The sequence below is a fragment of the Tenrec ecaudatus genome, chromosome 1 (assembly GCF_050624435.1).
Source record: "Tenrec ecaudatus isolate mTenEca1 chromosome 1, mTenEca1.hap1, whole genome shotgun sequence".
NCBI classification, from domain to species: domain Eukaryota; kingdom Metazoa; phylum Chordata; class Mammalia; order Afrosoricida; family Tenrecidae; genus Tenrec; species Tenrec ecaudatus.
The window spans coordinates 5,178,689-5,203,381 of NC_134530.1; the positions used below are offsets into that span (position 1 = coordinate 5,178,689).

The 24,693-nt window shown below is 57.3% G+C and overlaps 1 protein-coding gene across 2 annotated transcripts; it reads right to left on the reverse strand.

Annotated features, from left to right (window-relative positions):
- Positions 1–991: 991 nt before the first annotated feature.
- On the reverse strand, positions 992–20,162 carry TICAM1 (TIR domain containing adaptor molecule 1). Of its 2 annotated transcripts, none has more exons than XM_075545185.1 (2): positions 20,044–20,162; positions 992–3,458 (listed from the first exon to the last, which is right to left on the reverse strand). In XM_075545185.1, exon 2 carries the CDS (start codon positions 3,353–3,355, stop codon positions 1,295–1,297), a length of 2,061 nt encoding a protein of 686 aa, XP_075401300.1. In that variant the 5' UTR covers positions 3,356–3,458; positions 20,044–20,162; the 3' UTR covers positions 992–1,294. The 2 variants fall into 2 exon arrangements, with proteins under 2 accessions (XP_075401300.1, XP_075401310.1); XM_075545195.1 differs by lacking the exon at positions 20,044–20,162 and adding an exon at positions 11,009–11,277.
- Positions 20,163–24,693: the final 4,531 nt, after the last annotated feature.

The window sequence follows — 24,693 nt, forward strand, 5'->3', positions numbered from 1 at the left end:
AGTTTGGGCCCTGCCAGGTGAACCATTACCCCTGCTGGGGGAAGGTTGGGGGGGTGGGGGTGCTTCAATTGGAGCATGCCCAGTTAAAGTCTTGATGGGTGGCTAGGGCTCGCCTGATTCTCTTCCAAACTCCTCAGTGAGGGTGCATTCAGGCATGCATGGGGAGAGACAGCCCCCTAACACATCCATGGTGTCAAGCACATTTGTACATACTTTGCCTGCCATCATCCTTTTCAAAGCATTTTCTACGTGAGCGCCTCATTTGTTTTCTCCCGCACCCTCCCACCCTCCTGAGCCCTTGATGAAGTATCATGCCAAGGACACTTCACATTCAAGGCTGGAAGCTGAAAGCTGGCCAAATCGCAACTGTAACTCTTAATGGGCGTGGGGGCCCTGCTCTTCCTCCCATGGAGAGGCTGGTGGATTTCAACTGCCGGCCCTGTGGACCACGGTCATGCACGTAACCACTGCCACCGGGGCTTCCACAGCGCCACTAGGTGCCACTGACTGGAGGCCCAGGTTGGGGGAGGGCCACAGTATTAAGTGACGGTGCATGCTTGTTCAGTGCTTTCCGGTTATTCCTCGCCACCCGCTCCAGCGCCGTCCTCCGTCACTTGGCCTGAGCACTGGGTCCATCCATCTCACGGAAGGCCTTCCCTTTTTCTGCTGCCCCTCCACTGGACCAAGGCAAGCGTGAGGTCTTTCTCCAGGGGCTGGTCTCTCCTGACAAGCATGCCCGTTGAGGGGGACACGGAGGGGTGGTGATGGTTGAGAAGAAACAAAATGTGTGTGAGCGGACGTCAAAGTGACCCGATCCATGATAAACCGCTGTTGGGTGCCGTGAGTCCGTTCCCACCCACAGCGGCCTCATGCATGAGGTCAGCAAAACACTGCCCGGTCCTGCACTGTCCTCACCGTCCCTCACAAAACAAGAGTTTTGTTTATATTAAAAAAAAAAGGGTGGGGGGCAAAGGACCCCTGGAGGACAAGGTTGCCTGAGAATTACTATATAATTATTTATTACAATTAAAGATCCCCAGCCCATATTCCATCACTGCCCAAGGATATCCCACCCTGCGACCCACGGAGGGGCGAACACCTAGGAACGCCAGATCTGGAGCCAACCTTCTGAAGGCCATTGCCACCCATCCTGTGCCCGTCCTAGGGCCAGACGGGCTCCTAGGGCATCATGACCCCAGTCACCGGTGACCCCGCCCCCCACACCGGGCAAGGGGTAGGTAGGTCCATGGCTCAGCATCCCCTCAGGCCTAGGTCATGGAGCCCCACCACAGGGTCATTCTGCTTCTTGGCTCTTGTCCTCAGGGGCCTGAACGCCTCTCTGGCCCCACATGTGGTTACTCAGCCCCAGCTGGACCATCTGCGCGTGCTGAATGATGAGGGGCTGCAGCCCGGGGCTCGGAGGGGCTGACAGGAAGGCCGCAGGAGGGGTACCCGCCGGCCACTGCTGCGGATGTGGCCCAGGGCAGCCTGGCCAGGTGGGCAAGGTCGGCGGGACCCCCAGGGGCACCTGCCCTCTAAAGGGCGCCTGAGCCCCCAAGGGTACTTGGGAGTGCAAGGACACCGCCCCAAAGGCTGCCTGCAGCTGCTCCATCTGCACCTGCCAGGCCAGCTGAGTCTGTGCTAAGGCCGAGTAGGCCGCGTACGCGTCGGCTGCCTGCTGCCGCTCAGCCTCCAGGTGCTGTCTGCGTTCCCGGAGGGCCCGGGCCTGCCGCTCCTTCTCCCACCTGGCCCTGCGCGCCTGCAGCCGCTGCTTCCTAAAGGTGCTTTTCACCTTCCGGTCGAAGAGCTGGGAGTGCTCGTCCAGGGGCACGAGGCCGGAGAGGAGGCGGGCCACGTCAGAGGTGAGTTGGGGTGTCTCCAGGGGCTGGAAGGGCACCACGGAGTCCTGCCAGCCCTGCCGCCCGAAGCTGCTCATCAGGGCCTGGGTGACCTGGTGCAGGCTCAGGCGACAGTCGAAGTTCTGCGTTAGCAGCAGGACGGTGAAGGCGCAGTGGTCGATGGCGTCCTGCAGGCAGCTCAGCTCGCTGCACCCGGGCACCTGGAAGTCCTCGCAGAAGGTGGCCCCGTCGGGCACGCCCAGGGCCTCCAGCTTCTGGCGGACACGCAGGGCCACGGCCTCGTCGGCCCTGGCATGGAGGATCACGAAGCCGTAGAATTTCTCCTCCTCCTCCTCCTCCGGGGATGTGGCCCCCGGGGGGGACAGCAGGCCGGAGGACGACGGGGGAGCCGTGCTCGGGAGGGAAGATGATGAAGATGGAGAGGGAGTTTGGGGGGCCGGGGGAGGAGGGGTTTGCGGCCTGGTTTCCTGAGAAGCCGTGTCACCTCCTGGATCTGAGAGCGGTGTCCTGTCCTGGCTGGGATCCCCAGGGGGCTCCGGGGCGGGTGGGGAGAGAGACGGGGCAGATGTGGGAGAAGAAGGAAGCACTTCAGATACCACGGAACATTCCACCGGACAGTGGGCTCTGGATTCTGGAGGTGCTGAAGGGTGGGGGGGACCTGGACCAGGGTCCACCTCAGGCACATGGGGGTCTGGACTGTCCGGCAGCTCCTGGGGAGGGTCAGTCTGCACAGAGGACGGCCAGCTGACCTGCTCGGGCTCTTGGCGGCCCATGGGGACAGACTCATACCCCAGGCTGGCTGAGGGCTGGTGGCAGAAGTGGCTGGGTCCTGGGGTGCTGGTCGGCTGGGTGAGGAGGGCCATGGTGGGTGACCGGCTAATTTCCAAGTTGCTAGCCAGGGAGACCGGGCTGCCCGTGGACCTCAGGGGGCCAGCCAGGCTCCAGTTCCAGGAGTCCCTGATGGGTCTTGGGAGGCTCCTGGTCCTGGAGGTGGGCTCCGAGGGTGGTAGGAGCCCGCCCCGATTGGAGCCCAGGGGCCGGAAGCCCCCCAGGTCGGCCACATCCCACCCACACCGCTCCCGGGCCTCGGCCTGGAGTTCAGGCAGGCGGGCATCGGCATTGAAGGCCTGCAGGGCAGCACGGTAGGCGGCCTCCCGAAGCTGCACCGGACACAGCTTCTCCTCTGAAAGCAGGTGGTACAGTCGGGCGACCGCCCAGGCCTCTTCCAGCGGCTCCTCTGGGGCTTCAGGGGCATCCGAACCGGCCCAGCGATGGGCCACCAGCCGGGCGACGGCGTCAGACCTCAGCGCCTCCAGGGAGAGCCGGGCCTCGGTGTCCTGGCCCAGAGCCTGGAGCACCATGGCACGCAGCAGGCCGGCCCCCGGGCAGCTGGGCTGCAGGGCCTTCAGCTTGTGCTTCAGACGCAGGAGCTTGTCCTGGCCCGCCGTGCTGAGGCGGAGGAAGGCGCCAGGCAGCGAGGGTTCTGGGCAGGCCATGGGCGCGGCGGGCTGCGGACTCCGGGAGCAGCTCTGTGCGGCCGAGGCATGTTCAGGCGTCCACCTCTCCGGTCAGCGCGTTGGGGGGCCTCACGCAGCAGCCCTGTAGGAGGAGAGGGCGTGGGGTTATCAAAAGGGGGTAGACAGCCCGCCTGCCTCCAAACACCAATGCGAGCCCTCCCGGGACCAGCTTGGCAGAGCGCGCCACTTCCCCCAACCCCAGGCGTCCTCTTGCAAGATGAGGACATGAGAGCCCCAGCAGGAGCCCAGGTGGTGCAGTGGTTACGTGTTGGGCTGGGAACCACAAGGCCAGTGGTTCAAAACCACCAGCCGCTCCGTGGGAGAACTACAAGGCTTTCCCCATACAGTGTTTCCGCCCAAAGTCTGTCAGACCAAGTCTCTCTCAGCTGAGAGTTCTGAATTCCCCTCCAGGTAGCCCCATTGCCCTTTGTACCTGGAAGGCTCACTGGCCCTCCGTGTTGGTCCCTGGAGAAGAACTTCACATGTGGTAACTCGGGGGGCAGTGGAAACAAGAAGGCCCACAAGGAGGTGGATGGACACTGAGGCAGTGCCACTGGGCTCCGGCACAGGGACAACTGTGAGCACAGCGCAGGACCGGGCAGGGCTTTGTTCTGTAAGGTCCGGACCAACGGGTGGCTCCTGACAGACAACCACCTTCTGGGTCATTGCTGGAACCGCCCACCCCTTTCCAGACCCTGAGGGTGCCTGCCGTCTGGGGGACACCGTGGCCACAGCACCACCTTTACTTGGTGTCTGCGTGGTCGTCTGTTTTGGCCCGGTGTTTCCATCCCGCCGGACAGCGGGTGGGCGTGTACCGCTCTGCAGACCCTCGGCTGGCAGCACTGGGAGGCTCACCACCTGCGTCCTGGTGGGCGCGGCACGGGGTATCCATGTGGAACAGTTGGGAGGGGGACTGGGGGGTGATCCGCTGCTGCCAATCATGAACGCAGGACGCAGGGCGGAGTGGTGGCCTGGCCCACGGTGGAGCGGCAGGTGGTATCTGTGTGCCTGGGAAGTGGGGCAAGGGCACTGCCTCCAGCCATGTGGGTGCCAAAAAGGGGAAGAGGGAACCAAAAAGGGAAGAGAAATAGCTGGGTGGCAGCGGGCACCTCAGGGCACTGCCAAGCACGGAGGCGGGAATGCGTGGGGTATGACCCACCAGGGGACATCCCAGGTCCTGGAGCAGGAAGGGGCGGGTGCAAGGCAGACCTACCCATAGGAAAGGGGGTGCTTCATCTACTGCCAGGTGAGGCGACATAAGATGGGGGGCTAGCTATACCTCTGAGCACTGGGTTGCCGACGGAGTTCAACATTGGGGGGACCAGTGGAGGGACCCAAAGGGCTTTCAGGACACCTGTGTCCCCAACCCCAGTGAACAGGAAGCCCTGCTAGTGAGTGTCTGCATCCCTAACTGGTGTTACCAAGTCCCTCACTGCCAGTCCATCTCTGCATCCCTCTGGACTCCCCGCTCACGCCTCCCTTAGGTCTGGCTGAGTCTGCTCAGCTGGCCTCTCTCCAGTCAGTGGACCCGTGCCTCTCACTGCTGAGGACCCTGTGACCACCCTGCCTTCCCCTAGTCCCACCCGGCCCGGTGTGGGGTTTACTGATGCAGTGTGAGCCTTTGTCTCTCCGTCTCTCTCACTGGGGTCTCTCTGACTGCCTTCCTGTGGTCCCATCCTGGCTGCATTTGTTCAAGACCAACTCATTGGCCCTCTGGGCGTCTGTGGAACTTCCAGCCTTCTTCTCCGGCACCGTCCTTCACACACGGCAAGGCTTCTTCCGTCTTCCCTATTCCGTGTCCCACGGCCACGTGCTTCGGGGGCGATGGGATGTAACCACGCTGGGTCAGGCGCCCCTGGCCTCACCGTCACCTCTTGGGCAGGGGGAACCTGCGTGACCCTCCTGCTTCCATAATCGTCCCTCTCAACTGGCTCAGCTCTGGGCTGACACAGCAAGGTCAGCCATTCAAGACCACCGGCTCCCTGCAGGAAGAATGGTGGGCTTTCCAGTCCAGCAAGAAGTTACGATCTGGGAAACCCACTGGGGCAGTTCTACCCTGTCCTCTGGGGTTGCCGCTGTGAGTCGGAATCATCGCGGATGGCGCGGGTTTCAAGTGGTTTCATTTGGCCTCTCGCTGACGCATGAAGGGGCTCATCCCGTGACTGATTCAGGATTCTAAACAGGGCCTGCAGGGCTCCAGGGCCACGGTCAGGGTGGCTGGACGGTCAGGGCGCAGTGTGGGGCAGAGGGGGCGCAGTAAGGAGAGTGAATGTTTTGAAAAGCGGAGGCGGCCTCGTGCTGACACCCCAACACGCCAGGGTCATCAGCAAAGCGTTTGCAGCGGTTATTACGCCGAGCTTACATTCTGAGCTGCCCATTTGCAGAGGGCCGTGGACGACCCATTTACAAGCCCCCCCGCCCATTAAATTCCCTCTGACTGCTTGGCCTCCATTGAATTCCCTCGGACTGTTCACTAGTGTTGAGGCTACACACGGGGCTGCTGACCACAAGGCTGGTGGTTCGAAACCACCGGCTGACCCGGGGCAGAAAGAGGAGGCCTCCGACTCCCGTAAAGAGTGACCGCCTCAGAAACCCTGAGGCCATTTGTCCTGCGCTGCCCTGCAGGGCCGCTTGCTGTGGGTCGGCACCCACTGGGCGGCTGTGGGTTCTGAGCGGGTTCGAGGGGAACGAGGGTAGTGGGCGGGCTGCCCAGCAACCACACCTCTTGGTGCCTTTTGATCCAGGTACCAGACAGGCCGCGGTGCCCAGCAAACATGGCGGCCGATGGCGACCCTGAATGCACAGCCCTGGCAGCAGAGAAGGCGGCACCTGACCGAAACAGACACCGGTGAGCGTGACCTGGGGCACACCTGAGGAAGGCCAGTCCCGGCAGAGAATACAAGCCTGTGCAAAGGCCCAGGGGCAGGGCAGGGCCTGGTGAGCTGGGAAACAGGATGTGCAGAGAGAGAGAGAGGAGTGGGAGGGGAGAGCAGGAAGTGGACAGGGCAGGGGGTAGAGGACCCTGCAAGCCTCAGGAAGGGCTGGAGTGTTGACCTGAGGCAGGTGGGAGGCCTGGAGGGCTGTCGGCAGAGGTGGGGCGGGCCCTGGCTCAGGTGTCCTCAGGCTGCTGCGGGGAGAACAAATTGTGTGGAGACCGGGACCGAAAAGGCAGTGTGCCACAGTTGGGGCTGGACCAGGGCGCAGGAAACCCAGTCAGCTGGGACCCCACGGGCCCAAACAAGCAGAACCACCCGTCTTAACTAACGGCTGACTATCAGGGACAACAGATCCCTGCGTCGCAGAAGCCAGGGCTCTGGGCTCTCAGGAAGCGCCTCATTCTCCCAAATTGACAATGGAATTAAAAAAAAAAAAAGTAAGATACGGTGGGATGGTGGGGCGGGAATGTGGGAGCCCTGCTTTCCAGCCAATGTGCAGTCAGTCCCTGGAGAAGTCTCCTCTACGTGTCTGTGCCCTGGTGCCCTAGTGGTTCCGCATCGGGCCGCGGTCCTCACGGTCAGCAGTTCAAACCCACCAGCTTCGCGGTGAGAGGAAAGACGAGGCTTTCTGCCCCCCTAAGGAGTGGGGGCCTGGAGGCCCAGGACTGAACCGACAGGGACAAGTAGAACAAGGCTTGGGGGGGCACAGCGGTGGTGTCAGGGATGATGTCAAGGAGTTGAGGAAGAACAAGAATGTTGGGGGGAAATGGGGGTGTTAACTCCCCATGAAATTGTTTTGGGGGGAACCCACAGGGGCAGTCCTGCCCTGTCCCACAGGGTGGCCGTGAGTGGGCGCTGACGCGGAGTGAAACATTTGTTAATCACTATAGGCAGGAATGGCTTTTCACGGGGTTCGGACGGTGCCAGGGGCTCTGATATTAAGTCACATCCTCACCTTAAAAACCGGTTTCCGTGAGTATCGCCTTCTCGTTGACAGACCTCCTATCAGTATAGTTACCAAGCGCCAGCTATGCATCCCCACCCTGTGTGTGGTCCCTGTTACTAAAGATAAGCTAGACAGGAAGCAAGGAAACATTGTAACGTAAACATCCCCCTCCTCCACGAACTACTCCACAGATGCACAAGTCAGGCCCCCAGCATGCGGGGTCTCCGGATAAATAAAGAGCAGCAGAGGAGGGGGCGGGCCTCCATCGGTGTCTCCCCCAGGCAGCCACCGGCTCCCTGGGATGCACCAGGCCTGTGAGCGCAGTGGGAGGACACTGAGTGATGTCATCAGAGCCCGGCGGATAGAGCGCCTGGGTCTGCTCCTTGTGCTGCAAGCTCACCCAGCCTCAGGGCCTTTGCACGGCACACTCCCTCTGCTGAAACGCTGTTCCCCTGGGCCGTGCGTGCCCTGGCACGCTCCCTGCCCGCCTTATTGTATACAACTGCCTATGGCCCGTAAGCCACGTCGGCCCACTATAAAGTCTTATTGGCTCATGGTCACAGATGACCTGAGAGTGCTTTCACGCCAGGACTGCAGGAACAGGGTGATCAGGGGGCAGGGGAGGAGGGTGGTGGCAGAGGTCGCCTGGCGGCTAGCACAGCTGAAAAGATCTGCCCACGGGTCCTTGACAACAAGAGTCTGCGGACTCAGGTGTGATACTTTTCCACTCTCTCAAGAAGCCACACCCACGGCCGCAGGGGTGATTCCAACTCATCTCCACGCCACAGGGCAGGAGAGCTGCCAACAGAGAGGCTAAGGACACAGGCCCCGTCACAGGGACACAGGTGGTCCTAACCCAGGGTGCCGAGCTCCGGAACCTGCTGAGTTTTCAATCGGCAAAGGGACCTCCCCTCCTGGCTAGCAGCTCACCTGGCTCCGGTTTACCTGGCCCAGGAAAGCCGCTCTCAGAGGATCAAGGTGTGCATGCCCACTGCCCCTGATGCGGTGAGTGTCAGGCGCTGGGTAAAGAAAAGTGAGGAAGAATGGATGCTTTGAACGAAGGTGCGGGAGAGGGATACTGGAAGCACCGCGGGCTGCCCCATCCGTCGTCGCCAGCGAGGGACAGACAGCCCGCTCCTGTGAGACAGGGATGGAGCAGCCCCGTCCACGTATGTCAGACATGTTCTCAGGAGAGACCAACCCCGAAGGCCATCGTGCTTGGTCAAGCAGAGGGGCAAGCGCAAGAGAGGAAGGCCCTCCAGGGCACAGTGGCCGCAAGGACAGACAGACACACAGCAGTCACTGTGGGGTGGCCCAGGACGGGGCAGCGCTTCACTCTGCTGCGCCCAACGGCACCCGACCTGAAGAGACAATGAAAGGAGCATGTGGCCTGTCCTGGGGGCCGAGCAGGGTGGTCTGGGTGAGCAGGAGCTCGCGCTCAGGTGGGACAAGTCGGGTGGCAACCTTCGGGCACAGCGACGCTGATGGCTCGGAAGGGCTGTGAACAGTGGTCACCGGGAACTGCAGTGTCTAGAAGTTAGGGAAAACGGGCGGCAAAACCCCATCACCCACGTTCACCCCTCGACGCAGTGCGAGGGAGCCCTGGTGGAGCGGCAGGTCAGCAGTTGGCAACTGCCTAGTGGCTTCCAGGGAGAAGATGAGGCCATCTGATCCCTGACATTCCAATTGAGGAAACGGGGGGGGGGGGGGGAGGGCAGGTGTTCACTGTCCTGCAGGATCACTGACGTGGGAGTAGAAGCAGCTCTACAGCACCCTGGTCAAGGAGAGGGCGGTGACCCAGAGGTGGGCGGTTCAAAGCCACCATCCACTCTGCTGGGAGAAGACGAGGCTGTCTGTTTCCATAGAGATTTACAGCCTGAAGCACACCAGCCTGTGTGATCATGAGGTGTCGATGGGTCAATGGGATCAAGCATCAGGCATCAAAGACCCAGAACAAAAAACCATATCATTGTGAAAGAGGGGAGTGCAGAGTGGAGACCCAAAGCCCATCTGTAGGCAACTGGACATCCCCTTACAGAAGGGTCTCAGGGAAGAGGAGAGCCAGTCAGGGTGCAGTGTAGCAACAATGAAACATACAACTTTCCTCTAGTTCTTAAATGCTTCCTCCCCACCCCACCATCATGATCCCAATCTATCTTACAAATCCGCTAGACCAGAGGATGTACACTGGTACAGATAGGAACTGGAAACACCAGGAATGCAGGACAGATAAATCCCTTAGGACCAATAATGAGATTAGCGATACCAGGTTAAGAGGAAGGTGGGGGAGAAAGGGGGCACCGATCACGATCAATATATAACCCCCTCCCAGGGGGACAGACACAGAAAAGTGGGTGAAGGGAGACATCGGAAAGTGTAAGACATGAAAAAAATAATTTATCAAGGGATCATGAGGGAGGGAGGGCAGGGGAGGAGAGAAATGAGCTGATACCAAGGGCTCAAGTAGAAAGAAAATGTTTTGAGAATGATGATGGCAACAAATGTGCAAATGTGCTTGACACCATGGCTGGCTGGATGGATGGCTTGTGATAAGAGCTGTACAAGCCCCAATACAATGATTTAAAAAGAGAGAGAGAGAGAGAGAGAGAGAGAGAGAGAAGAATCACAATAAAGTTTCAATGAAAACAGAGTGACAGTCTCAGAAACTCACAGGAGCCCTTCTACGCCGCCCTACACAGGCCGGTCTGCGCCGGCATGGGCACCACAGCAGCGAGCTCAATTTGGGTCGGAGCTTCTGTGAGGACATTGGTGCAGCCGAGCACGAACATTATTAAATCAGGCTCTCAGATTCCTGGGCTCCCCATCCTGCACCCACGGAAGACGTGGAAAATAAATTACGTGGAATAAGTGTGCAAACACAGAACAAAGGGGATTTTTGTGGCAGATTCCCATATTCGGGTTTCTCCTGAAAACTCAACTCTCAGACCCGGATGTCACCACATTCCCTCGGGGCAGCAGTTGGCAAGAGCCAAGTGGCAACTGCCCCCAACCCATGGGTGAGGGCCCAGAGCTGCCCGGGCCACGTGGTACCATGGCTGGTGTCCCAGCTCCAAGTCCCCTTTCTAGGCTCAAGGGAGAAGCCACTGCAGGAAACAGGCCCTCAGGAAGCTGGGCAGCTGGCATCCAGATCTCTAGTCTCAGTGGCCTCAGACAAGGTCTGAGCACACCAGCACCCTGGTGTTTTTGTCTGTAAAATGGGCACAACCACGCGGCCAGCCTCCCAGGGTTGGTGAGAGCTAAGCTGAGTTCATTCAAGGAGAACTGTGCCTGGCATGTGAGGATGCTCTGTGAGTGCCACCTGCCCGGCTCTGTACACCCAACCTTCCAGTTGATCCTGTCCATCCCCACTCCCCGCCCCCCCTCAGAGGACACAGTGGAACTGCACCCTAGGGTTTCCAAGACTGCCGATCGATCTTGACGATCGATCTTGACGGGCTGACAGCCTCATCCCTCACACAGAGCGGCTGGTGGGCTTGAACCACCGACCTTTGGGTGAGGGCTTAACCATGGCAAGACGGACCCAGAAGCAAGCCCCGTGCGATCGAGCGGACTCCAACTCACAGTGCCGCCCACGAGACAGAGGAGAACTGCCTTCTGGGATTTCTGAGGCTGTGCCTCCTCCCCCAAGCCAACTACCTCCCTGTTCCCCTGGGGCAACCAGTGGGGTTCAGCCTGACTGCGCCCAACACCACAGGGGCTCCTCTTCCTCCCCCTCCCCCACCCAGTCACCTGAAGGCAGTCCTGATGTGGCTTCACTGCCTCTCTCCCCTCCATTCCATCTGCCTGGCCGGCTGGAACCAGATCTTCAGGAAACCTTGCCTTCTCCCCGACTCCTCCTCCTTTGGCATCCAGGGCAAAGTCTACCTCTCAGAGCTGGCAGAAGCAGGGTGGGGCAAACACGGCACCCCCACTGCTGGCATTTGCTGCTGTGTGGCTCCCTGCTGAGCCTGTTTCCTTGTTTGTGATACTTGCAAGGGGGAAGGGGGCAGCTGGGAAAGTTCATTCCCAAACCGAGAAGGAGGAGCCTGCATCCCAGCTGTGAGGAGAGCTCAGAATCCGAACAATCCTGGTATTGAGTCAGCGCCACCTCCCAGGCACCCTGAATACCCCACAGCGCGGCCACGGCTGGCCTTTCAGAAACAGATTGCCAGCCCTTTCTGCAGAGGCCCTCCTGGGAGGGGTCTACCTTTTGGTTAGTAGTCGGGGTGGTTAAGCCCGGCGTCACCCCAATCAAAACAATGCCCCTGAGTCTGAGGGGGTTGACTCATTGGGCGCCTCGCACAGGATTTCCGAGGCTGTCTGTCTGTACAAGAGTAGGCAGCCTCATCTTTCTCCCACGCAGCGGCCAGTGAACTTGAACCACCGACCTTGCAGTGAGTGGTGCAGTGTCCACCTGACAGGAACAACAGGGCTCCTTGCTACCACCCCAAACAAACCAGACTCCCTGATAGCGGGTCGATTCAGACTCACATCGACCCCGTAGGGCCCCACAGATCTGCCCCTCTGAGTTTCTGAGACGCTAAATCTTTGACAAGAGCAGAGAGTGTCAGCTTTCTCCTGCGGAGCGGCTAGCGGGTTCGAACCGCTGACCTGTGGTTAGCAGTTTCGTGCGTGATCGAGGACGCACCACCAAACAAGACCAAGTTCATTGCCGTCATGACAGTGACCTATTGGAACGGTCTTGGCGGCTTTCCAAGACGGTGATTCTTGACCGGAGTAGAAAGCCTGGTCTTTCTCCCACTACACCAGGCCCTCCTCATTATAGGAAACACCTGGCAATTAAATACTGCCAGAGTTTATGTCCTCTCTTCCCCACCTGTAAAAGTAAGAAAAGCTTAGCTTGCTTTGCCCCCTCTCCCCCAGCCCAGGAGAGTGGTGGTGGGAGGGGTGGCCGAGCCAGTTCCGAGTGACATCACCCGATGGACAACAGGACAGAACATGGCCTAGTCCTGCACGGTCCTCACCATCGTCGTTACGCTTGAGCCATTGTCGCGGCCACTGTGTCCGTCCACCCCCTTGCGGGCCTTCCTCTTTCTCACTGCCCCTCGGCCACATCTCTCCGGAAGACCCGGCCAGAGTCCGGGAGACGAAGTCTCGCCCTCCTTGCCCGAGGCGTTCCGGCTGTTGGATTTGTTCTCTGGACAATCCCCAGTACTTGCAGGCTTCTGCGCCAACGGCCATCCTCCTCCGGTCTTTCTCGTTCGGTGCCCGCCTCTCACGGGTGCCCGCGGTGATCGAAAACACCCTGGCTTAGGAGAGAGCGCATCCTTGCTTTGCACGCTTGAAAGAGGCCTGGAGCAGCACATTCACCCAACGCCATGCGTCCTGGGATGCCCCGACTGCTGCTTCCGTGAGCCCCCAAATCTTCACAGCCAGACCAGGAGGTGACATCGTGGTAAACGGAGACAAGATCCACGTTGTCAAGGACGTCATCCTGCTTGGCTCCACCCGGGAGGAGGGGACCATGCTGGCTGGCCCCGCACGGTGGCCTCGTGAGCAGTGGCTGGGCATGGGCGGGCTGGCTGTGCTGGTTGGCGGAGACCGGAGGCAGAAGGCGGTCAGGGTGTGGAGTCTGAGAGGGGAGGGTTGGCAGGGAGACACTGGGCGTTGTCTTAGGCATGATCGACCCACTGTGGCATGTCCTGAGCTGCTCCCTGCTCTCACCCCTGCCTCGTCTTCCCTCACTCAGTGTTCGAGACACACTGAGTACACACACGTACACACACACCCCTGCCTCCCCAGGGCCTTTGCACACGCGGTTCCCGCTGGCTCTTGTACTTCTCCTTAAGCAGGAGGGAGGGGGGCGTGCTTTCCTGACCCATTCCAGGGCTCAATTCAAACAACACCTCCTTAACATCACAAGCTACCTGCCCCGGCCCAACTTGCTTTATTTTCTCTCCTTCCAACGTCTCACCCCCTGGCTGCCTTCACCCCAATTCCAGTGACTCATGAGGATCCCGCGAGTTACCAGGAGAACTGAGCCCCCCTCCCCACATTCTGCACCCCTCCATTTCATTGGGGGCTCATATAGCTCTGATCACAATCCATCTATCCATCGTGTCAAGCACATGGGTACATTTGTTGCCATCATCCTTCTCAAAACATTTTATTTTTCTACTTGAGTCCTTGGTATCAGCTCCTCATTTTCCCCCTCCCTCACAAACCCGTGATAATTGATAAATTATTATGTTTTCATGTCTGACACCGAGCACTGTCTCCATTCACCCACTTTTCTGTTGTCCGTCCCCCAGAGAGGGGGTTTTATGTAGATCCTTGTGATCGGCTCCCCCTCTCCCCCACCTTCCCCTCCCGGTATCGCCGCTCTCCTTGCTGGTCCTGGGGGTCCACCTGTCTTAGATTCCCTGTGTTTGTTTCCAGCACTGACCTGTTCTTATCTCAGTAGTTTTGAACTGACCGCCCTTTCGCCCCCGAGTGCTTAACCACTGCGCCACTGGTCTCTGTGCGTCAAGATTAGATTACAGCCGGGAAAACTCGATGGGGCTGCCATGAGTGGTCCCCCCGTCCACCCCACAGGGCTCTAGTGACATAGTGCTGGTTACACATCGGGCTACATTACGAGTCGGCAGTTCAAAACCACCGGCTGCACCGAGGGACAAAGAGGAGGCGCGCTCTGGGAAACCCACAGGGGCGGTTCTACCCTGTCCTGTCGGGTCACGCTGAGTCGGCATGGGCTCGGTGGCCGGGAGAGGAGGAGTTGTCATCCGGAGAGAAAGACAAGGCTGTCCACTGCCATCAAGAGCTGGAGCCTCGCTCCTCCCAGGCGACCTGCCAAGATGGCTGGCCGCACGCTCGACCCAGACAACCCCACAGCATCGTGCAGATCGAGAGGGCCGGCCAGTTCAAGGACACCGTGAAACAAGGGCCACCAAGGACCTGAAGGCTGTCACTCTGCTGAAGCCAACGTTACAGCCGTGGAGCTGGTAGGTGTGCCGGGCCAACAGCGGGGTGGGCTCAGAATCTGCGGCCTAACAGGAGTGCGGAATGTTTGCTGCACACGCGTAAAAATGACGACAGTCATGAGCCCTCCTCCTGCCCCCCAAATCCTCACAACCGGACCAATCGGTGGCATCATGGTAAGCGGAGTGGAGATGGTAGCTGCCAAGGATTTCATCTTGCTGAACAGAGGGTTTCAGTGTGGATGCTGTGGTCTCTGAACACACCGAGGTGGGCCGAGCCCCCGAGACCGCCGCCCGACTCACTGAGCTCACGGTCGGATCGTGAGCACACACCCCACCACACACACACACACACACACACACACACACACACGGAAATGGCCCTGACGGGACAGGAAGAAGTTGTTCCTAACCCAGCGGAGGGGCTGCACAGATGGAGAAAGGTCTCCCGAAGGAACTTAAGGAGCAAGAAGCGTATGAGTCAAGCACACGAGCTTAAAATAAAAGAGGGAGAGGAAGCGGGAGATGGGAATCGACACGGCACCAACGTGGAAAGCAAGGGCAAAAGAAGTTCCAAAGCTGACTGTGAGGACGAAGCCACAGCACGGCCCTTCTTGAGGTGATTTTAGCCACTGAACTGCGCGACACGCGGATGAGACCACAACCAGGGAACAAAAAGGAGTTACAGACTCGGAAACCCACAGGGTCAATTCCACCCTGCTCGAGATGGTCGCCATGAGTCAGACTGGATGGCAGGGAATTTGGTTATTTTGTTAAACACCACCACCACTACCTCCACCACCTCCACCTCCACCTAGAGATGTCAGTGGCTTTGCCAGGGCCGGGCGCATAGTAGGTGCGCAATACAACATATGAACAAAGGTGCTGCCTGAACACCCTTCCACTCTTCGTATTCGCCTTCCAAAGCTCCTTGTAGCATTTGTGCGCATGGAGGCCCTATTGTGCGCCAGGCCTGCTGGGAAGAATGGTGCTCCAGGCAGAGGGAGGAACCGGAAGCAGAAAACACCTACTGAGTGCTCACTGTGTCCAAGGCGCTGTTTCGGATTTAGTCAGTGAGCACTACTCTGTGCCAGGGAAGGAGCCCCGCTGGCACAGTGGGTTATGCATTGGGCGCTGACCGCGTCGTCAGCAGTTCTAAATCGCCGGCTGCTCTGCAGGAGAAACACGAGGCTTCCTACGCCCCGACAAGCGTCACAGTCTCGGAAACTCACACAGGCGGCTCCGCCCTGTCTTAGAGGGTTCGTATGAGAATGAGAGCACCAGGCTGGTCCATTCAGCAGCCTGAGAGCAGAGTCAGGTAGTTCTTAAACAACCAGGGCACCAATAGACAACCGTTAGGGAAATCCATCACTCGAGCTCAGGCCCCTGGGGTACACAGCACGTGGGACCAGCAGAGTTAAGAAAGGGCGGGGGTAATCCTTAAGAAAGATTGTTGGTAAATAAGCGGGCCATCTAGCTCAGAAGCAACAAAGCCCACATGGAAGAAGCACACCAACCTGTGCGATCATGAGGTGTCGAAGGGACCAGGGATCAGGCATCATCAGAACAAAAAATCATATCATAGTGAATGAGGGGGGGAGTGTGGAGTGGGGACGCAAAGCCCATCTGTAGGCCACTGGACATCCCCTTGCAGAAGGGTCTCGGGGAGGAGACGAGCCAGTCAGGGTGCGATGTAGCAACGATGAAACACAACTTTCCTCTAGTTCCTAAATGCTTCCTTCCCCCCCCCCCCACTATCATGATTCCAATTCTACCTTACAAATCTGTCTAGACCAGAGAATGTACAATGGTACAGATAGGAACTGGAAACACAGGGAATCCAGGACGGATGATTCCTTCAGGACCAGGGGTGTGAGGGGGCGATACTGGGAGGGTAGAGGGAGGGTGGGTTGGAAATGGGGAACCGATTACAGGGATCTACATGTGACCTCCTCCCTGGGGGGAAGGACAATAGAAAAGTGGGTGAAGGGAGACGTTGGACAGGGCAAGATATGACAAAATAATAACATAAATTATCAAGGGTTCATAAGGAAGAGGGGAGCAGGGAGGGAGGGGAAAATGAGGAGCTGATGCCAGGGGCTTAGGTAGAGAGCAAATGTTTAGAGAATGATGAGGGCAATGAATGTACAAATGTGTTTACACAATTGTATGTATGGATTGTGATGAGTTGTATGAGCCCCTAATAAAATGATTTTAAAAAAGAAAGATTGTTAACCCCCTAGTACTGGGCCCATGAGGAACCAGAGGAGGGGCTTGCGAACTAAGCGATAAAATGCTATCCGAGAGCTGTGAGGAATGCCCCCGCCTTTTCACCCCATTTGTCTCGGGGTGTAGGCACCTGATTTTGCAAAAATCAAACAATAAAGTCCTCCCTCTGGCTAAAGTGAGTTCTGACGGGACTTCTTGTGTGCTCCTCAGTTAAAAGCTCCTAAGGGAGACGGCAGTCTCTCGCAGTCCTCCCCAGAGAGGCTGTCGGGGTCCGGCCCAGGTCAGGGGTTGATACTGAGCAGCCAGTTGTCGAGAACCAGCGCCTGGGGTCGCAGCGACCTTGTTCACCGTCGCCATGAGTCGTAATCAACTTGATGGCAGTGTTAGTTGGTTTGGTTTGGGGTTGTGGTCTCTGTGGTTGATGGTGAGCCCTGGTGGCACAGTGGGTTATGCAGTGGCCTGCTAGCCACAAGGTCAGCAGTTTGAAACCAACAGCCGCTCTGAGGGAGAAAGATGAGGCTGTCTGCTCCCATAAAGAGTGACTGTGTCGGAAACCCGCGGGGGCAGTTCTACCCCGTCCTGTAGGGTTGCTGGAGTCAGTGTCCGTGATGGTTACATAATCTCATGTCAACTTGAGGATATTAAGCGTGAAGGCGGGGAGTTTAGCCTGTCAATCAGGTTGCAACCCGACCTCATTTGGAGACACTGCGGAGAGAAATAGCTCACTGGAAGTCAGACCCACTCTCTCTCTGTTATACATTCCTGTTGACAAGCCACTTGGAGCCACACACCCTGGAGGTGTTTCCACCGCCATTGGATCCACAAGACGTTTTGCCTACCGGCCTGTGATCTCCCTGCATTTGGCATCACTGCATGTGCTGCGTGAATCTGAAGAGGAATTTACGGACTGGTATTGGACATATGGGCTGATATTGGACTTATGGGCTTAATCTGGACTGGGCTGGGATGGTTTCTGAACATACAATTGCTCTTTGATAGAAAGCTCTCTCTCGCACACATATGAGTGTCTCTGGATTTGTTTCTCTAGTCGACCCAGACTAACACAGTGGCCATTCAATGACAGTGAGTGAGTGAGTGAGCGAGTGAGCGAGCTGGGCATTAAAAATCCCACCAAGACCAAGGGAGATATCCAGCTGGTGGCACAGTGGTTAAGACGCTCCACTGCCGACCGAGAGGCCAGCGGTTCGAAACCTCCCAGCTGTTCTTTGAGAGATCGACGTGGCTACCTGCTCACCCAAAGACTGTGTGTGCAAGATTGGGCCCCACCCGTAACCCACCTCCATGGCCTAGGAGGGCATCGCTGCTGGAGGTGGAGTGGGCATTTATGCTGCTTTCCCAGACGTGCTGAAGACCCCTGACCGCCCTCTTTCACAAGGGCCGAGCACGTGACCTTGGAGACGCTGCCTGAGTCTTAGACTAGCGTCCCGCCCATCTCTGTGTGCCTGCATCCAACTGTGATGAGCCGTGTCTGTCCAGCGAGTGGAGGGCCTGACCACGTCCACCTCATGACGGCTGATGACAAGAAACTCAGAGGGTGGGCAGGCCTCTGCACAACTCAGAGGAGGGCAGCCCCGGAAAGCGGTCGGTTGCAGTTGCGTGGTTGTGAAGGACCACGGAAAAGAATCTCAAGGCAAGGCTGCTATGGAAGAAAACTTTAAATGCCAAAAATGAGCAAATAAAACTTTGCTAATTGTTTCCTCGTTAAAAAGAGAGATCGATCATCTAATAATAATTATAATTATTATAAAAAGCATGATTGCCTCAGAGACCCAATGGGGAAGGGAGTCCTACTCAGTCCTACAGGGTCCCTACGAGTCAGGGTCGACTTGAACGCCGTACGTTGGGGCCCTGGTGATGCACAGGCCAGCTGGCAGTGGCAGATTCTCAACAGCATGAACAAGTCATGTCGGGGGAGCCCTGATGGCACGCATGGTCGGCAGTTCAAAACCACCAGAGGCTCCGAGGGAGAACGACTGGGCTCTCTACTCCCGTCGACAGCAACAGCCCCGGGAGCCCCCGGGGGCTCCGCGAGTCGGCGCTGGGTTTGGGGACAGGGAGTTCGGAGTTGCTTTGAGTTTTGCAGGAGCATGTCGAAAGGCAACCCTGGTCAGGTGCTTGGTGCCGAGCCGGAAGGTTGGTGGTTTGAACCGGTCTGGTGGTTCCGAGAAGGAAAGGCCTGGATACCTGCTTCCCATGGCAACCTGGGGAGCCCTCTGGGCAGCTTAATGGGCACACGGGGGCTGGGTGGCACACGGCATGTCCACTTGGCTTCTACCACCAGGTCAGAGGGGTTGGAACCCAAGCAGCAGCTCCATGGAAGAAGCCAGAGGGTCAGCAGTTCAAATCTACCAGCCGCTCCATAGGAGCAAGCACCCTGGCTGTCTGCTCCCCTAGAATGGCCCAGGGAACCAAGTGGTCAGTTCTACACCAGTGGGGCAGCTCTACTCCGCCACGGAGCCTGGGGCACACCCTGACCTTTGACGGCTTTTACATATCTTGCTTACCACCTGGCCACGTGACCAGTGGCCTCCAGGAGGGGTGGGCACGGTCCCCACTTGGCTCTGTGGCCCGAGCACACAACAGACACCCTGCGCGCCAGACGGCGGAGAGTGGACAAATGAATGTTCCTCCTTCCTCAGCAGAGTGCTGAGGTCCAGGCAGGCTCAGCGGCACCTCCAAGGACCTCCAGAGGCTGGGCCTGCCCCCTCCAGTCCTCCACCCGTCTGATCACACAGCTGTGCCACCCAGAAACCGCCTCCGCGATAGGGCCACAAAGATAGCAAGAAATGGGGGGGGTCCCCCTAATGACCACCGTGGCTTAGGCTATGCAGGATCCCAGCCTGCTGGAGGAGAGGAGGGGACCTGGTGGGCTGATATGGAGTCTGGGGAGAAGGGCTAAGAGTGGGGGTGGCTAGGGAATCCCTCGGGATCTAGGGGGTGGGTCACCTCAGAAGAGGTGGGGGTTGGAGGGGAACCAGGGAACTGGGGGGGGAAGTTCTGAGGGGCCCACAGGGGCTAGACCCTTAACTCCAAGCTCACATCAAGTCGCATGGCGACCCTAGAGGGCAGGATAGAACCTCCCCTGTGGGCTTGGGAGACTGCAAGGCTCTCTGGGTGGGGGTAGAAAGCCTCTTCTTTCTCCGCGCAGGGGCCGGTGGTTTGCAAGTGAGGGCCATGTGGGCAGCGGCCTAACCACAGCCAACACACCGTCAGGTCGCCTTAGCGTCCAGCCTAGAAGGCCCCAGATGTCCGCTGGGATGAGTGGTGGGGTGGGCGGTAATTCGGGGAGAAGTCGGGACACTGGGGAGGGACCCCAGGAAGAGGGGGGGGCTGGGCAGGAACCCAGGCTCTAGCAATGTACAAGGTTGGGGCAGGGAGGAATCCCGGTAGTTGGGAGAACCTGGGCTCAGGGGAGACACACCTGGGGTGTTGGGCGGGGGACCTGGGGCGGAAGGGAGAATCTGGGGGTGCAGGGGGAGGGAAGGAACCGGCTGAGGGTCGCTCCCATCCCGGGCAGCGTGAGGGCGCCCCCCACTTCAAGTGAAGCCGCAGGGGACGAGTTGCGCTCTCCCCCAGCCCCCCACTGTCCCCACTTACCAGGCGACCGGAGCTCACGTCCTGGGTCCGGGCTGGGGGCAGCTGGCAGCGGGCAGCGCAGCAGCCGGCACCGCCCGCGCATGCCCCTTTCCGCGGGCCGTGGGGGCGGAGCTGGCGCCCTGAGGTCACACTTTCTGGGCGCAGCCAAAGCCAAAGCGGGAAAACCCCCGTAGGCGCCCCGCCGCCGCCTTCCGCCCACGACCACGCTGCCCAGTGGCGCTGAAACTGACCTGGACCAGCGCGTAGTCCGCAGGGCGTACGCACAGGAAAGTCGCCCCCCACTTAAAAGTGATTAACTGGCTGATTGATTGGTTTTATTTTATCTTATTAAACATTTTATTGGGGGCCCTTACACCTCTTAGAGCACTCCATACATCAATTGTATCAAGCACACTTGTCCATAGTCACCACCGTCATTTTGTAAACATTTACTTTCTATTTCAGCCTCTTTTTACCCTCCCTAGCCCCGCTCCCACCCTCGTGACCCCTTGAAAAATGATTGTTTTTATATCTTACACGGACCCCTGTCTCCCTTCACCCATGTATCGATCATGGATAGGACCCCCCCTTCTTTCCCTCCTCCCCTCCTCCCCCAACTTCCCCCTCCCCCTGGTCTGGCTACCCCATTCCTGTTCCTGAGGGGCCTCTCTGACCTGGATTCCATGTGTCCTGAGCTCTTATGTATAGATGCTCTGGTCCAGCCAGAACTGGAAGGCAGGACTGGGGTCATGATAGTGGGGGGGCGAGGAAGCCGCTAAGAACCAGAGGAATGTTGTGTGTTTCATCAGTGCTATACTAAGCCCTGGTTGACTCATCCCTTCCTTGTGACCCTTCTGTGAGGGGATGTCTTACTGGCTACAGATGGGTTTGGGGGTCTCTGCTCCGACTCCCCTCGTCCTCAACTTAAAAGTGAACTTCATGGACGGTGGCCATGGAGTTGGCCCTGACCCAGGCAGGGCCATGTGTGCAGATAGGACTGGGTTTGCAACTGCTCAATTTTGGGGAAGCAGGTAACAAGGCCTGTGTCCCCCACTCTGCCCTGGGCGAGCTCTGTCCTTTATGAGAGCTTAAATTCTGAGCACCCTGGTTTGCACAAGGCAGTGGCAGCCTGGAATCCAGGTGCAGGGTCCCCATATCGATTAACCCTCCAATGAATTCTTTCTGGTAATTCACCAGGGACGGAGAGAACCTGGTCCTTAGGCAGAGTGCCCTGGACAGTGGGTTACGTCCAGTCCTCTCCAGCACTCTCAGAGAGGGCCAGTCTCTCTCTCGGGCGCTCGCCTGCATGTGTCCCTGACGGAAGTCACTATGCAGGGGTCAGAACTAGGGGTCACATTGTCAAGAGTCACTCCCTATCAGCCTGGCCCTGACTGCCTTGGCTGGTAGCACGCTGCATCAAGTTTGTCAGCCCTGCTGTCTAACCTGTGGTGTCCCAATCACATCCCCATTCCTGCTCCTGTAACTGGGGTGCATTGACACCCCTTTTTAACTGCACCCCTACTCGACTCCTCTGACGTCATTGTGTCCTTGTGCTCCTGGCCTCCCTCGTCCCCTGGTGACACGTCTATGTCTTTGTCCCTTTAAGACTCAATAAGTGTTCCTTACATTATTTTTGTGACTAGGAGCCCTCTTTTCTACCTTAAAACAGTTCACACTGCCAAGCTTTCCGGTAGTAGCTCACTGCTTCACCTTTTGTGCCAACCCCCCCCCCAAAAAAAAACAACAAAAAAAAACCAGAAACCAAATCCAATGCCATCGAGTCATTCCGACTCACAGCGACCCCACCGGACAGCATGGACCTGCCTCTGAGGGTTTTCAAACTGTAACTCCTGATGGGCGTAGACAACCTTATCTTCCTCCCACAGAGCAGCGGGTGGTTTCAAACTGCTGGCCTTGGGATGGGCAGCCAGATGTTTAACCCACTGCCCCACCAGGGCTCCTGTGTCTATGCGGGTCATCCCTGTCTAGCGGAGTACTGGAAACCCCCGTTTCAAACACCATCAGGCTATCCCGTGGTGGACAGGCTTCAGCAGAACTGCCCGCTTAAGAAAGGCCTGGTAGTGTACTCCCAAAGCTAAAACGCTATAGATGACAACAGGATGCTGGACACTCCGTCCACTGAGCAACAGAGGGAAGCCACCTAACCCCGCCCAATCCTCACGGTGGCAGCTACTGATCTTCCTCTTTTGTGTGGCCCCTCTACTTCACCAAGCAAGAAGTCCTCTCCCAAGGGTCGGTCTCTCCTGACACTATGTCCAAAGTAGTCCTAAGAGGATGCCTTGCCACCCTGGCCTCTAAGGAGCATGCTGGCTGTACGACCTGTAGAGGGGTTACAAAGCTTTGTAAATCTTCATGGGAGCAGGCAGCCTCATCTTTCTTCCTTGTAGCACCTGGGGGACTTGAACCGCCAACCTTGAGATTGGCAGTCCAATGTTGGACTAACCCAAGACTCCTATAGATGGGGGAAAACGAGGAGCTGATGCCAAGGGCTCAATGCTTTGAAAATGATGATGGCAACATATGTAGAAATGGCTTGACACACTGGAGGAATGTATGGATTGTGATAAGACATGTAAGAACCCCAATAAAAGTATTGAATAAAAGAAAGAAAGAAAGACTCCTATATAGGTATCTAGTTAGTTCCAAGTCAGCAATCTCTACACAGGAAATTCAGAGACAATGATTATCTTCTCCACACTGAGTAACTGCTCTCATATTCTGGTTTTTGCCTCTGGTTGTTCCCTTTCCATGAATCGAGTCCTGGTGGCGCAGTGGTTAAGCACTCAGCTGCTAACCAGGAGGTTGGTGATTCGAACCCACCAACTGATCTTCGGGAGGAAGCCAGGCTTCCACCCAGACCACAGCCTAGGAAGCCTTCTCCTCGGGGTATCAAGAGGATCTTGGATCGTTTAGGAGCCCTGGTGGCATAGCCGGTTCCACGGCGGGCTGCTCGGTGGGCGCAAGGTCAAGCATTTGAAGCCACCTGCTGCTCTGAGAAAGAAAGATGAGGCTTTCTACTCCCATGATTGATGTACAGTCTTGGACACCCGGGGGCAGTTCCAACCTGCCCTACAGGGTCACTAGAACTCAAAACCAACTTGACAGCAGTGAGGTTTTAAGGAGTCCTGGTAGTGTAGTGGGTTACACATCAGGCTCGGCAGTTCGAGACCTTCAGCCGCTCTTTGGGAGAAAGATGAGGCTCTTCTGTTTCTGTAGCCTCTGAAACCCACAGAGGCAGGTCGACCCTGTCTTTCAGGCTCCCTGAGAGCCAGAATGGCCAGGTGGTATCAGACGGTTAACTGCAGCCCACAGCCTCCATAAACATAAGATAAATACAGGGTCTATCTCACAATGGCCTCGGCCCAGACAGAAATACAATGCAGGCGGGACCATAGTGAATTTCTTTTTCTTTTGTAATTGGAAAAATTAAGCCACACATATTTTCACAGCTCCAAAATTATAGCACCCTGGGGCTACCATGTCTGATGGGTGCGTTCAGTCTGCGTCCAGGGGCCCTACAGGCTAGGACCTTTGTGGGTCTCAAAAATTCCTCCTTCAGGTCTAGACAAAGACATGTACATGCAAATATATAGTAGGATGGGGAAATAGATCTATGTGTCTATATTTATAGGTCAAGTATTAAGGTGGCGGAAGGACCTTGGGCCTCTACTCAAACACTCCCTCAATGCATGAATACCTTCTTTTATTAAATTGGAACTCTATGATGCTCACTCTCCTGACACAACGGCTGGAGCCAAAGTGGGTGAACAAGTAAATGTGGTGAAGAAAGCTGATGGTGCCCGGCTATCAAAAGAGATAGTGACTGGGGTCTTAAAGGCTTGAAGATAAACAAGCGGCCATCTAGCTCAGAAGCAACAAAGTCCACATGGAAGAACACACCAGCCTGTGTGATCGAGGGGTCCCAAAGGGATCAGTTACCAGGCATCAAAGAACAAAAAATCATATCATTGACTGCACACCTCCATGATAGGATCGCTGAAGACAAATGGGTGCATAAGCAAATGTGGTGAAGAAAGCTGATGGTGCCCGGCTATCAAAAGAGATAGTGTCTGGGGCCTTAAAGGCTTGAAGGTGAACAAGCGGCCATCTAGCTCAGAAGCAAATAAGCCCACATGGAAGAAGCACACCGGCCAGTGCGATCACGAGGTGCCAAGGGACCAGGTATAAGGCATCATGCAAAAAAAACAACAACGATATAAGTGTGTGTATATATGTGTATATGTATATATATACCATATTAAATGAAGGGGGAAGTGCAGAGTGGAGACCCAAGGCCCAAGTGTCGGCCAATGGAGAGCCCCTCATAGAGGCGTTTAGGAGAGGAGATGGGTTAATTAGGGTGCGAGGTAGTACCGATGGGGAACACAGCTTTCCCCCAGATCCTGGATGCTTCCTCCCCCAAACTACCATGATCTGAATTCTACCTTGCAGGCCTGGATAGGACAGAGGCTGTACACTGGTGCATATGAGGGCTGGAGGTACAGGGAATCCAGGGTGGATGATACCTTCAGGACCAAGGGTGTGAGGGACGATGCTGGGAGAGTGGAGGGTGAGTGGGTTGGAAGGGGGGAACTGATTGCAAGGATCCACATGTGACCTCTTCCCTGGGAGAGGGACAGCAGAGAAGGG